The following is a 14411-nucleotide window of genomic DNA, read 5'->3' as shown; positions in this document are numbered from 1 at the left end:
TATATATATATATATATATATATATATATATATATAAGTATACACATTGTATTTTCCGAAAATAAGCCACGACTTTTTTTCCCACACTTTGAACCATGCAACTTATGAGAAGGAGCAGCTTTTCTGTGGATTTTTCCTAACCATCTGAGGGGGAAGTTAAAGTTGGAAAGGGGCTAGTTTTCATTTAGCACAAGAAAATGCTAGCAGCAGGCACGACGCTCCCCCTACAGGTTTGGTAGGAGACAGCTCAGTAGATATCAGCGGCTTATAGTCAAACATAACAGACACTGGAGCTTGACTCGGGTAGTCTGACGGCTTGCAGGGAATTTCGTAAAATGTCCCTTTTTTTTCAAACCCAAAATTTGAAATGTATGGTTAGATTGTGAACTATCAGGTAAAATCCCAAATCAATTAAAGTGAAGTTTGTTGCTTTAAAATGTGTAAGCTCTTAGATGTTTGAATAATTGTAAGAGGCATTGTAACTAGCTGAAAGAAAACATGTCCTGTAATGACATAAAAACTTGTGTGTAGTTTTTTTTTTTCTCTCTCAGCTTTCTGACCATCTTTAGGAAAAAAACACTGAAAGCAATTTTACAGCCAAACAAGCAGATGTTTTTCTCCCAGGACAGTAATTTGTTGAATATATGTGGAAATGATTAAAGATGAAGGAAGAGATGGTTCCAGCAGAACTTTTCCAAGAACATATGTGGAGTTGTTTTTGAAATATGAATGATGATGAGTCAAAGCCCACCGGTCAGTCAACATTTTGTGACTAACATGTCTCATGTCCGTCTGGTGTAGGATGGAAATCACTGAGACATCCGAATGAATCAAAGAGCAGAAGCTCCTTTTCTGGCGTTTTGTTTTGTTTCTTCTCTTGGTATTTTTAACATAAATCAAACTCATTTTTTCTAAGGTTTACTAAAACCTTGTTTTGCCTGTAAACCAGTCTTAGCTGTGTGATTCACCTGCAGAGACATAAAACAATAATCACTTGTCAAAAAGGCTGTTCCCTGTTGGTTAGAGCCAGCCTGTCACACTCTCTGTTGTTTCTCATCCCTGCCTCTAATTCTCTTGTCAGCGTCAAGCCAAGTACTCGGAAAACAAGCTGAAGTCGATCAAAGCACGGAATGAGTACCTGCTGACACTGGAGGCGACAAATGCATCTGTTTTAAAGTATTACATCCACGACTTGTCAGACTTAATCGATGTAAGTATAAAAACCCAAGAGCCCCCATCCCAGAAATATAATTTAAATGATTTTGGAAGTTTTTTAGATTTTAGAACAAACCTTCAAAGCTTTATTATGGCCTTTTCCTTGGTTGAGACTCTCATTTGGAGATAGAGTTGAGTAGATTTTACCGATCAACATTCTATTAATTTAATTTTCATTAATCATTTTAAAGGTTGTTTTTTTGTTTTTTAAAGATGTGACACATTCAGTTTTAATTGCAGTTCAGCTTTCTTTTAAATTTTGTTTAAGAAGACTTCTTAGCTGGATCTAGAGCTCCTGCACAACTTCCCCTACTTTTCTGATGGAGGTGAAGAACTTTGAGATTTTTAGTGAGACTTTAGGATTTTATATTCCAAACAGAACTGGAGGATAGAGAGACATGCAGCTTTTTCTCAGGCAGCATGCTGTGGACTGAAATTGCCCCTATCCCTGCTTTGCTCACAGGTCCTCACATCTCATCAGGGTGTTTGTGTGTCTGTGTGTTTGAGGAATATGTGGGATGCGCTCTGCAGGAGATGCATGCAGAGGCTCTTGCATATTATTAAAATAACGAACAGAGTGTGTAGTCGGAAAAAAAAGTCTAAACAGGTGGAGCAGAAACACCCCTTCATCTTTGCTGAAACATTTGGAAAGATGTTGGATATTTTTCATATTTTGATCAGTCTTTCTTTCTTTCTTTCTTTCTTTCTTCGCTCCTTCCTTCCTTTCTTCCTTCTGTCCTTTGTTCATTGCTTCACTCCTTCCTTCTGTCCTTTGTTCATTCCTTCACTCCTTCCTTCTGTCCTTTGTTCATTTCTTCACTCCTTCCTTCATTCCTTCTGTCCTTCATTCGTTCGTTCTTTCTGTCCTTTGTTCATTCCTCCCTTCCTTCCTTCCTTATATTTGGAAATGCAAAGGATGCACATTTAAACTGCTCTCTGAAAAGTTTACATCTAAGTTGCTGTTTTTTTAACCTACCGGTAATCATGCTTAAACGCTGACCTGTCTGATGTCTACTTTTCCTTCCTGATGCTTTTTGTTTAGTAATATTGTATATTTGATTGATGAAGTTGCAATTCATCTGTGTGTGAATATGCAAAACGATAATTTTACAAACCCATGGAGAAACTACAAATCACATATTCATTTTAGAAACCTTTTTTTGTTTGTTTGTTTTTTTTTATGGCATAACTTCTGAGAAATTGTTTCTTTTTTGATTTAGTTAAAAAAAAAAAAAAAAAAAAAACCCAACAGGCTTCTCTTCTGATTTATTTTATACAGTGCTGCGATTTGGGGTACCATGCTAGTCTGAACCGGGCTCTGCGGACCTACCTCTCAGCAGAGTACAACTTGGAAACATCCCGACACGAAGGTTTAGATATCATTGAAAATGCAGTGGACAGTCTGGACCCACGGAGTGACCGACAGAGGTTCATGGAGATGTATCCTACAGCCTTCTGCCCACCAACTAAATTTGAGTTCCAGTCTCATATGGGGGACGAAGTACGTTTTCTTTTTTACTAATATTAAGGATGTATTGATGAGATGTTGCCGTTTCATAGCAGTTTTACAGCTAATAATTGTCTTAGCTGATTATTTACAATCAAAGAAATTGAAAAGTTCTGAACCGCAAGTGCACAAAACTACACATCACTAATATGTGGACAGAAACAATTTCAGACAAATGAGGTTTTATTGCATTTAAGTGAAGCTTTTATTTCGAATGGGCTGCCGCATCCTGTTTTATAGGGCACAAAATTTCGCAAGTTAAGCATTATTCATTTCCCTGGATTTAAGTAGCTCTACATGTGTTCAGAGTTTTATTGTTTGGATGCCACTTTGCTGATATCATGTCTGGATGGCAGCGCTTTGCTCTGTGGCTGTCTGCCTTCCAGTTTACACAGGTCACTGGGGTTTGCTCTGTAACTACAGAGGAATGTGAAAAGATTAGTTACTATATGAAAATAATGAGCTCTCTCCTCCAGGTGTGCCATATCACAGCACAGCCCCCTGTCAATGGGGAGCTCATCCTGAGGTTTCAACAATTACAGTCTCGACTGGCGACCCTGAAGATCGAGAATGAAGAGGTAATGTTAAATATGTAGAAAGTTTGCTCCCTCAATCATGTTTGGTTCACTAGAATCTGGCTTCTGCTGGGGTTTCTTGGCTAAAAGAGGCTGAGAGCTCTACAGAATTAAACTAAGCTAAGTTTATCTGCTTAAGTAGAAAAAAGTAGCTCTGAAGATTTTCTAAGTTTTAGTTGCATATATATAGAATAAACAAACTCATATATATTCATGTCATTTATATCTCACAGGCAGCTATGAAAAATTTTATCTTTTTTTTTTTGCTTCTGTACAAATTTATCACAATGCTTTTATTTAAGCAAACCTCTGCTGCTATTTTTGTTTTGTCGCAGCACTTTACACCTTTTCAACACATGTTCAACTGAAAGAGTTTAGAGCCATGACTGCTGCTGCTGCTTCTTCACAGTGTGGGCTTGCACACATTGCACACTTAAACTATTTTATACCATTTCTCAGCCTTTCCCATATTCTTCAGGTATCAGTTGTTCCTATTCACGTTTCTATGGACTCCTTTACCTTTATGCTCTTACAAAGAGTATAATGAAATCTGAACATAAAGTTATTAAATTACCCCACACCCACCCACTGTCTGCAGCAGGCTTTGCAAAGTAGTAAAAGTTGTTGAAAAAAAGTTTTAAAAAAAAGTTAATTAGTCCTTGAGTTTTGATGGTTTTGTTAAGGGCCTTATGTTTTCTATGGTAAAGTTAAATAGGAAGGAGGGAAAACAATATCGGGATTTTGTTCATATTACCGGTATGTATTATTGGGACTTCACAAATGCAAATGCTGTATGCTTAAAAGGGAGTTTTACTCTCCACTGTCGCTACAAGCATGCTTGGTGTGAGGAATTGCCTTCGAGTCAATGTCAATGCAATCAACTGGTTTTCCTTAGATACAAAAGTTTGAACCAATCTGTCTGTATGATCTGGTTGAATTGTTTCTGTAAAGTGCCTTGAGAGGACATCTGCTGTGAATTGGCGCTATGTAAATAAACTGAATTGAATATTGAATATCTTCTATATGAAGAGGTTTTCCCTTCAAATCGATGCAAATTTTTTAGTTTGCAAAATAAAAATTGTCCTCTATGCCAGGTTACACGCTGATCCATTCATAGAAACAAAAGACCGAACCATAAAAAAATCTTATTTGGAAAACACAACACGGGATAGTTAATAGATAAAACTTAGATTCTGTGGCAAAACAGAATATGATGCTGTTATCGTTAAACTATTTGTCCGTATTTAAAAGAGAAAATAGGTATATATGTGTGTTGAAGTTAACAAGCCCAGCTTTACTTGGTGTCCTTGACTGCCTGTCTTACTGAAACGGACGTCCTGGTGGGTCAAAATCTGAGCATGCTGCAGCTTCATGTTAGGATCACCAGATGGCCTCTCTTCCTGGGCATGGTGAGCGAAATTCATCCTTGAAAAATGAACTTTCAAAGCACGGCGGCGACCTGCGCTCTCCACTGTCAGGCGTAAGAGAGGGTCTGTCGTTATTGGGACAGGAAAAGCCACAGGGCAGAGCTTCATTGAAGTGCAGCTGCATCCTCAAAGCACGTCTGAGCCGTTGAAAGAAAATGTGCTGAATAATTGACTCTGGTGGATGTAGCAGAATCGGAAGTCTGACCCTGGATTTGACACCCAGCTGGGAGGAGTCCTCTATTAAAAATCCAAACCAGTCTTTTTTTTTTTTGGAAGGACAAAACTGTTTTCAGCTTCTTAATCCATCTGTTTGCTTTATTTTATTGTTTTGATTAATTAAATAATCTTCCAAATTGCATCTCATTTAGCTTTCTGTGGCCCAACGTTCACACTGGCTAGTAACGTTCCTGTCGCCCGGTGTCCTCACTGCAAAAACACCGGCAGAATAAGCTGTTATCTTTACAACGTTTCGCACCAAGTTCTAGCAATCTCATACCATCTCTTCTGCAGGGACTGTTTTCTCTGGATATATTACAGAGAGACACATCAAAGCTGGTGTCTGTCTCACTGCTTGATGATCAGCAGATTACACACTTACTGTAGGATCTGTTGAAAGCTATCGGACTGCAGTCTGGCTTCAGAGATGTGTTGATAGATAGCTGTTAAATAAGTGTTAAATGATGAGTTCCTTCTGACCTGCAGATTCACGCTTATTTAAAATGTCACAACTGGATGTATTTGAGATTTTCTTTACAGAACAAGTTATTTTTGGCTCACAAAATCATTTTTAGTGAACCACACTATTAATACTGATGTTTAAGTGTTTATATAAATAGTTTGGCTCACAGCTGCAGGACCTGATGGGCATTTCTGGCGAGTTCTCCATGAGTTTTGTTGTAATTGAGCCTAGCAGTGAACATTGGTAACTATTCATCCACTGAATAATGGATAACCCAACAGCTTTTTTCCCTGGGAGACATTCTCCTACACGCATGGCTCCTGTCCTCATAATGACAGCTGGACCTCTCTTCTCAAAGGGGCCACCCGGAATGGGGCTCGTAAGTGGGAGACGGATCCCAAACATAACTAGCCTGTACGTCACATTTAATTACCTTTTCTAAGGACCTGTCAGAAACTTTAAAGTTTTTTTTTTTTTAAAGGTTGTAGAGTCCTCCATCTCATCCATTTCTTTCTTTGTTCCTTTCATGCCATCATTACTCATGTTCCAACATGTACTTTGTTTTTTACCCAATGGCATGTTGGATAACACTGATACTACATCCACATTGTGTGCTTAAGCATGTGTTTCAGCACCGTAATCCATCAGAGGAACATGAAAGACCACCTTGCTTTTTAAGCTTTAATTCTTTAAGGTCTTTCATTAAGGTCAGACCTAATTAATGCCTGAAAATTTGTAATCATATCTCTCATTCGGAGGGGATTGGCCTCGTAAGAATAATTAAAATAAATGTTTTTTTTTAAGTGTCTCTGTAATGTGTGCACCAAACAGACCTTGGGTTGTCACAACAATTTCCACCAGGATGTCTTTCTATCAAGTGGTCAAAGAAGCAGTTTCCTGGATTTTTCCAGAGAGGTAGTTGTTATTGTTTCTGAGTCTTCCTGGCCTTTTTTTTCTCTCTGCAGCTTTTCCGGATCATTGACTCATTCTCATACTTGTCACTCTTCTTTCATGGTTTATTTATGTATGGGGCATATCCTTGAAGTTTTTAACTGCTTAAATGCCATCCGTAAATGTCCCTGTTATGTGATTGATCATATAATATTACACATTATGAAGAATAGTGTTCCTGAGAACTGTTAGCCAATAAGTAGCTGTATCCAGATTTGCGCTGCAACTTGCGGTTATTTTGCAAATCGATTAATACCGTAAGTCGATTGTTTTTTTCAAGTTAATTGATTAACAATCGGATAGCAAAAGGTTACTTAAAGAAGATATTTTATGAAACTAAACCAGGTGAAACTAAAACTTTTCCTGTTGAGGAGTTCTGGATAGAGAATATTGACCATTTAATCTTAAATGCAAAAGTTTAATATATTTTTTTTTTTACAATTTTGATATAATTACTGCTCTAAGTGGGATGGTCCGTCAGCTAATTGCATGTTTTACAGTCTCCATACTGAAGTTAACGATTAATTGATTACTAAATTAGTTGACGATTGTTTCAAAAATCAATTAATCTCACACACAGAAAACACACATAAATAACATATGAATTCTATTCTATTCCGTTCTATTCTATGCTATTAATGCAATTAGTTGTTTCAGCACTAATCCAAATCCTTCCAATTGAGTGTAATCACGCTGTATTAATACTAGTTTTACCTTAATGATTTTTCATAATATTATTTTTAAATTGCATGATATTATAAAAAAAAAAAGGTTAAATAATAGTACTTTTGAGGTCTTTTTAATTAGCAGAAAACACCTTTAAGCAATTAGAAAAGTTCTTTATTTGTAAGATCCGCTGCTTTGATGTTATTTTACAGGTGCATTGTGGCTCTTTCTTTATTTGTCCCATGCTTTATAATGTTATGTCACCACATCATGGACAGTCATGCCTTGCAGCCCTTGGAAAGCTCAAACATCTTTTGTAGTGAACGGAGAACTGTACGCTTGGCCGACCCTCTATATTTATATGCTTTAGGAGAAGCAGTGTTGACAGGCTGGAGGCAGCTATGGAAATGAATCTTTGAAGGTTTGCAAGTGAATTTACCATCTACAGCCAGAACCGCTCACCTCCAGCCCCTCTGAGTGCATGCAAGCTGATTGCTTTGGCTGGGAGTCATGTTCAACATCCTGCGGTTTTTAGAAGATTCTACATCTTGTCAGAAAGCGCCTGAATATTTTAGTGCCATCAGTTGGAGAGTGTTTTTTTTTTTTTTAGAGAGTGAGAGCAAAATGAGGCAATGAGGAGTTGATGGTGAAGTCAGGCTTTTAAGCAGGCTTCTATTTTTTACTTTGATCATAGCTTCATCTGCTGTTTAACAGGTCAAAAAGACATCAGAGGCCACTTTAACCACCATCCAGGACATGGTGACCATTGAAGACTATGACGTGTCGGAGTGCTTCCACCACAGCCGCTCCACAGAGTCGGTCAAGTCCACTGTTTCCGAGACATACCTCAGCAAGCCCAGCATTGCCAAGCGGAGGGCCAACCAGCAGGAAACAGAACAGTTCTACTTTATTGTGAGTAGATAAAACTCTTGAAAAATTGTCAAATGTTTGTCTTCTTGAGCTCATTCTGATAAGAAACGAAAACACAACCTTTTCCTTTTGTAGCTTTTATGACATTGTACATCAGTTTATAAAATATCTTATTCAGCTTCAAAATTGTTTTAGTAAAAAAGTGGGATTATCTGTGAGCTAACTCTTCCCAAACATCTTGATGTTGTGAATGTAACCCCTATCTTGGATCGGTTGGAAGATGGACATGCTCTGATAAAAGCTTTAAAAGGGCTCTCAGTGTGTCCCTTGCCCTTGGCTGACTTATCACTGATTGCTGTCTTGAGAGCTGGCAATCGGAGCCTCTGTGTAATTACTCTCAATTCTCCACAGAAATTCCGAGAGTTTCTGGAGGGCAGCAATCTCATCTCGAAACTGCAGGCCAAACATGACTTGCTCAAGAGGACACTCGGTGATGGTACAGTCACACTTCCTTCACTTGCCCTCCCCTATGCTTATTCTCACTGTTTATTTTTTGTCTTCCTCTATTTTTTTCCCTTGAATTCATCAGACTATCAGCATCACAAATATATTACCTGGGATTAATGCTCCTATAGCTCTTTTCAGGTTACTATCACAAAATTTTAATTTATTCAGGTTTTTTGTAGATCAACACAACTGTAAAATGAAAGAGAAGTTGAAACAGAGGTTTGTTTGTATTCAGCCCCTTTACTATGATAACCCAAAATAAAATCCTTCCTCTTGACTTCATTAGTCACCTGTTTATTCCATGGCATTTTACTGTGGGGAGTGGTTTGTTGACAAACAAATCAGGCTTAAATTTAAAGCTTAAAATATCTTTAGGTAACATGGCATAAAATCCCAGCCCTTTAACAACTCACAGAACCATTTTAAGATCACTATATAAACATAGGGAGACTGTCCCACAACTGCTATACTAGCAAGACTAAAATGATGACCTTATCAGTACCAGCCAGCTCAAATGGAACAGCTGGAAGGGCAGCTTGTAGTTGTGTGGATGCTGCATGTGGAAGAATGTGCTCTCTTCAGATGAAACCAAAAGGTTACCATTTTGGGACCTGGACAAAGGCTGTTTGGTATAAAACCAACATTAGAGATATCCATGAACACATCATTCCTTCTGTGAAACATTATGGTGGCAAGTATCCTCTTTACGAGACCAGATGGTTGGACCAATGACATGCCAGCAGTGTTTTTTTCTGGCGGGACATGTAGGATTGAGGACAGTCAGAAGAGCCTTGCCGGGCATTACAAACATGGCTACGCTGGAGGACTCACATGTCCATACTGCAATTGACACTAAAATAGTGACATTTTCTCGTTTGTTAAAGGGGGAAAGAGAAGCACTTTGTGCATTTGTAGATAGGAAAGATGTCTTTGCTTTTCTTCTGACAGAATTTGGAAAAAGTTTGATTTATCAGCTTACAAAACACATAATTTGCTGCTACAATTGGCTGAAAGCATATTATGGAAGGCGGGTACTACTGTAGCTGGAAAGTCACCCAATCAACTCGAAGTATTGTACTAAAGGTCCTTCCTTTTCATGGACAGACTGAGCGGCAGCCATCCCAGATTGATAACGTAGAACTCAACTTACTTCAACACATATCAATCTGGCTACTGCCAGGTTAGGTGGCAACATCATGTTGTGAGAATGCCATAGATGGTAGGAACGACAGAACTAAATACAATAAAATCACGAGGGGGAAAAAACTTTAAAGGTCTGGAAAAGGTTTAAGAGTTGGACATACATTTAACCTCTAGCAGTATAATATAGCCATAGCTAGATCAGAGCATATGTATGCTACAATGTCCCAGTCAAAGTCCTGATCCAAACCCAACTAGAAATTCAAAATCTGACCGAGCTTGAGCTGTTTGGCAAAAAATGAGAGTGTCTTGATGCAGAGTTGGTGGATGTATAAACTAAAACTGTAGCTGTAATTACAACTAAATTTGGTTTTACCAAGCATTTTCCCAGAGACAGGGAATATAAAAAACCTGTCCACCACTTTTATAGCTATGCTCAGAATAAAATTGTTCAAGTTTCTAAAACGACAGATTCCTTACTTCCCATTGCAAAAAGTAGCATGTCTTAGGTGGCTGGTGCTTTACTTTCATTGTTCTTCTTTGGTGGGACATCAGTCAGTAACTGTCAGTCTCCATGGTGACCTTCCCTCCCGGTGGTCTCTGTAAAATGACCCATTTAATGAGCAGAGTAGCCGTGACTTAACAATGACAAGAATAGCCTGACAAATCCTACTTCATTCTCCTTGTTTCAATGAGCTGAAGGACAGTACGAGTCAATTGGTTTTAAATCAACATTTTAAAACCTCTCTAGAATTTTAATATTAAATTTGAAGTTGGTTTAATTTAATATCTCATTTTATATGTCAAATGTTTTGAATTTGCATTTATTGTCTGTATGTCATGGCTGTATTTGACCGTATTTGCGTTAGCTGTGAGCTGGAGCATTCACGTGAATGCATACGTGCAAATTGTCCCGGGTGGGGGTTTTGTTTTTGTTGTTGAAGGGCCCTATGGTTGTAGACAGATGGCAGGCTTCAAATGCTTCACTAACCATGTGCACATTTCACCACCAGGACACCCGAGACACGTCCTGGCATGTCCACCAACTCTAACTTTATCTTCTTTTTTTTTTTCATCCCTGTCGTGCTGCAGGCCACCGGGCTGACTATATGACCACAAGGTAAAACAACAAACCCACACACATGCACGCTGCCACATGCAAACACATCAGCTGCTGTTCATGTTCATAGTAGAGTGCAGACTAAATCTTTAAACCTAATTTTTTCAAAGCCTTTTTTCACCATTCATTGCAAAAAGGATGAAACTATTTCACAATTGATTAATCAATTGTAGGGAAATTAGCTGTCAAAATATTGAAAACATGTTCACCTTAAACATAAAATTGTTACCTTACTCATAGAATCTCTTTTTTGATGATGGTAAAATGATGTTTTTCCAACTATTATCATAAATACATTTATGTATTTGATGTATATATTTCAAATATTATTTTAATGGCTTATTATCTATTAGATTGTGGCTTTTCCAGCTCTTATAATTACATCCAAAAGCCTCAGGTTTGAATTGGCTGCATTTTTTTATTGCACAGGTTTTCAGTAAAATCTTTTGAATAAGATTGTCAGTCTATGGAAAATGTTAAAGAGACACATTTTGTCGAATATTCAAGTGTTATCGCTAGCTTAACATTAAAATATGGCCACTTCTGGTTTGGAGACAGTCAAATCTTAGACTTCAGAATCAGAATCAAGTTTATTGCTAAGTAGGTTTGCACTTACAAGGAAATGGACTTGGTGTTGTTGTTGCAGACAAAAAACAAAATAAGATAGAATATATATATATATATATATATATATATACACAGAAGCTATATAGATAGAAAATATATATATATATATTTATATATATAAATACAGAAGATATATAGACTTCTAAAAAAACTTCTTAAACTTCTTTTTTAAGCTAGTTTACAAAGCATTGGGTGATGTCATAGCGGGTGTTTCTTTCTGATTTAATGTGATTATCATAATCGGTACTGAGAGTAAATATGAAATGAAGCCCTAATATTTGGGGATGATGTAGTTATCTGCAGTACAATGAAATGTCCTTTAAATTTACCTTTCCACACATAAACTTTAATCAAAGAAGTCAAATTAGCATATTCTGTGAAAATGGGAAAATAAACTGTTTGATTATATGTTAAATATGATGTATAACAAAGGCAACACTGGTTACAGCTTATAGCAGCATATAGTAGCCTACACAGTAAAGCATGGTGGTGACAGCATCATGTTGTGGACTTTTTCTTTTTTTTTTTTTGCTAGTTTAGAAGATTGAAGGGTGAGCTGATGGGAGCTGTAGATAAATATTGAGGGGAAAAAAACAGAGGCTGCAAAGAATTTGAAACAAGGGCAGAGGTTAACCTTCCAGCAGTATAGTAGATTTAAATCAGATTATTATAATGTAATATTCTGATTTGATCTATTATACTGCTGTAAATAACAACAAACTATATGTTTGTGGTTATTTGCAAGGCAGTGTAATACCAACCATTGTTTTAAGTGGCAAAGGTATGTCCTGTTTTGATATCAAAAAGTCCTCCAGGTGTTTTTGTTTGAATGAGCAGCAAAGCTGAAAACGTGAAGGTCCTGGGATCCTTCAGGTCACAAGAAGCCTCTCACACCATCCCAGCTGTCCTGCAGAGGCTGTTCACAGCAGAGGCTGTCATTTGATGGATGTCAAGGCACTAGATAGCAGCATGTCTGACGGTTAACTTTGGCCTTTCGTATCTTTTAGAAAAAAGTACATGTTTGTCTTTTTTTCTGTTATGCGGCGTAGAAGAGATTTAAAGATTATTTAGCTTAAACTTCAAATTAAGGGTGTGGAAGACATGAAAGGGTTTGAAATAAAAACAACACACCACAGGAAGGCCCTTTGAAATGAAAAGTGAGTTGTTTGTTTATTCTAATGCATTCTTTGTGTTCTACAGTAGACATCCCAACGGGCAATACAAAACCCTCACAGGCACCCGGCGGGCTAGACCCCGCTCTTGTTTCAATGTAAAGCTATTTAATGGAAATTTGGAGTCATTTATCAAGGTACAAATTTAACATCTGCTGGGTGGCTCTTCTTCTTTTCTTCTTCCGCTGTTTTTATTTTCCACTCTGGCTTTCAGACCATTTGGGTTGCTTCTCCCTCAAGCATCTTAGCTTTGATATGTTGTTAATTGACAACAGATTTTCGCTAAGATGGATTCTGTAAGCCGCCAGCATGAGTCAGTGGACTCTGGCGGTCTGCGTCTGTGATGCACGGTGGCATTGATAGATTTGAAGGGTCGCCGGAGGGGAGCAACAGCAGCTGAAGAGCTAAATATTTGTGTCGGTCAGCTCCCCGCGCTGCCTGCTGAGCTGGCACGTCTGAGCCTCTCTGTTAGAGATTTCCTCCCTAGCTCAGGCCAGTGAAAACAGCAGGATAAATGACAGTCGGGGGGTGGGGGGGTGGGAGTGATATACTAGGCTGATAAGGTGGGCCGCCTCTCTTCTCCGTCCCCTGGCTGCCTCTCGCTGGTGGCTGCGTGGTCCTTTTCAGATCACATGGTTCATCTGTGTGGGTTTGATGGCCACACAGGGTGGAATAAAGGTGCTCCTATGCTTTGCGCTTGGTTGGACAGCTGGTGTGGTTCTAATCTGGGTCTTTCTTTTTTCTCTTTACCTCTGGTTTCCTCTGTCCATCTTTGCCTATTGTGATTCTCCACTTTAGCCGCGGACGAAGGAACTCACACACCCGACATCAGGTAGAACCAGAAGCTGAGAGCTTGTGCTTTTGCCTGTCCTTATTTCTTTTCAACTACTAATATTTTATTTTTTTATTCCACTAAATCAACCCTTTAACAGACTGAGTTGAAGATGTTCCAATTTAAAACGTATCTTCAGAGACATTTGCATCATAATTGCACCAATAATTCTACTTTCACATGTTAAACAGACATCCTCTTACACAACCCAGCTCTATTCTGGTCTGTGGATCAACTCTGCTGAAATCAGTGTAATTGATATTGGCATATTTCTTCTGTTTGGAACCACTGCATACCCCTGGGGGTTGTAAACAAATTCACTATATGATAATAAAAGGATTCAGAGTCTCTCCAGCATTGGAGCACAAGGTTTTGGCTTGTTTTGTTTTTCCTGTCTGCTATATCTAATGAGGGGTCTTTAGATATGCTCTTGAAAAGTGACAAGCTGCATCTAAAGGCATCGTTGCCATAGATTTTATCATAATAACCTGGCATGCACAGTTTGCTTTGCTAGTAGATCATTTTTAGCTGCTGTGTATACATGCGCTTCTAAGTTATTGCTGTTTCATTAAAGATTGTTTTCTAATAAACACAAAGAAGACGTCACGAGGAGTTCAAATTAAACTATTGAATTCTCTTTCTTAGGATATTTTTTTTTTCTTCAAAGTATGAAATAAACCTGATCTCCAACATTTGTAAGACGTTTAGAATAAAGAGAAAAAGAAGCAGATAACTATAAAATCCATACAGACAATAGGCCTCGCATCGCACCAACATGTTTTCAAATAAAAGGATGTTCCGATAAATATATATATATATATTTTTAAAAGTCTTCTTGGAGGTCTAATGGAGGGCAATGGATCAGGGTTTCAAATTATTTTTCAAAATGTTTTGCAAAACTTGAAAGTTCAAAATAACCGAATTTTTTTTATGAATTAACTTTTTTAACATTTTTGAGAGTTTTAAAATTAATTGAAAGAGGTTGTGATGCAGACAACTATCTAAATGTATTCAGCAGTCAATGCGTGGTGTACTGTATGCCTACATTTTGTGCAGTTATACAGAAAGACAGTGTCTTTTTACCTCATCAAGTTTCAAGTAAATTGCAAATATGAAAATATGT

General features: G+C 37.9%; 1 protein-coding gene across 3 annotated transcripts in view; it reads left to right on the top strand.

Moving 5' to 3' along the window:
• LOC107082476 (SLIT-ROBO Rho GTPase-activating protein 1-like) overlaps positions 1–14411 on the top strand; it is a 113163-nt gene that overhangs the window by 68588 nt on the left and 30164 nt on the right. For 2 of the 3 annotated variants that reach the window (XM_015371169.1, XM_015371171.1), the window contains exons 6-12: positions 1082–1210; positions 2495–2716; positions 3199–3300; positions 7735–7932; positions 8302–8386; positions 10630–10657; positions 12485–12593. In XM_015371169.1, coding sequence (XP_015226655.1) covers positions 1082–1210; positions 2495–2716; positions 3199–3300; positions 7735–7932; positions 8302–8386; positions 10630–10657; positions 12485–12593 — 873 coding nt within the window. Of the gene's footprint in view, positions 1–1081; positions 1211–2494; positions 2717–3198; positions 3301–7734; positions 7933–8301; positions 8387–10629; positions 10658–12484; positions 12594–13254; positions 13289–14411 lie in introns of all 3 variants that reach the window. The other variant, XM_015371170.1, reaches the window with a different exon arrangement.

The sequence above is a fragment of the Cyprinodon variegatus genome, unplaced genomic scaffold (assembly GCF_000732505.1).
Source record: "Cyprinodon variegatus isolate N-32 unplaced genomic scaffold, C_variegatus-1.0 Scaffold54, whole genome shotgun sequence".
NCBI lineage: Eukaryota > Metazoa > Chordata > Actinopteri > Cyprinodontiformes > Cyprinodontidae > Cyprinodon > Cyprinodon variegatus.
The sequence above is the reverse complement of the archived record's forward strand: the minus strand, read 5'-3'. Positions and strand labels throughout refer to the sequence as shown.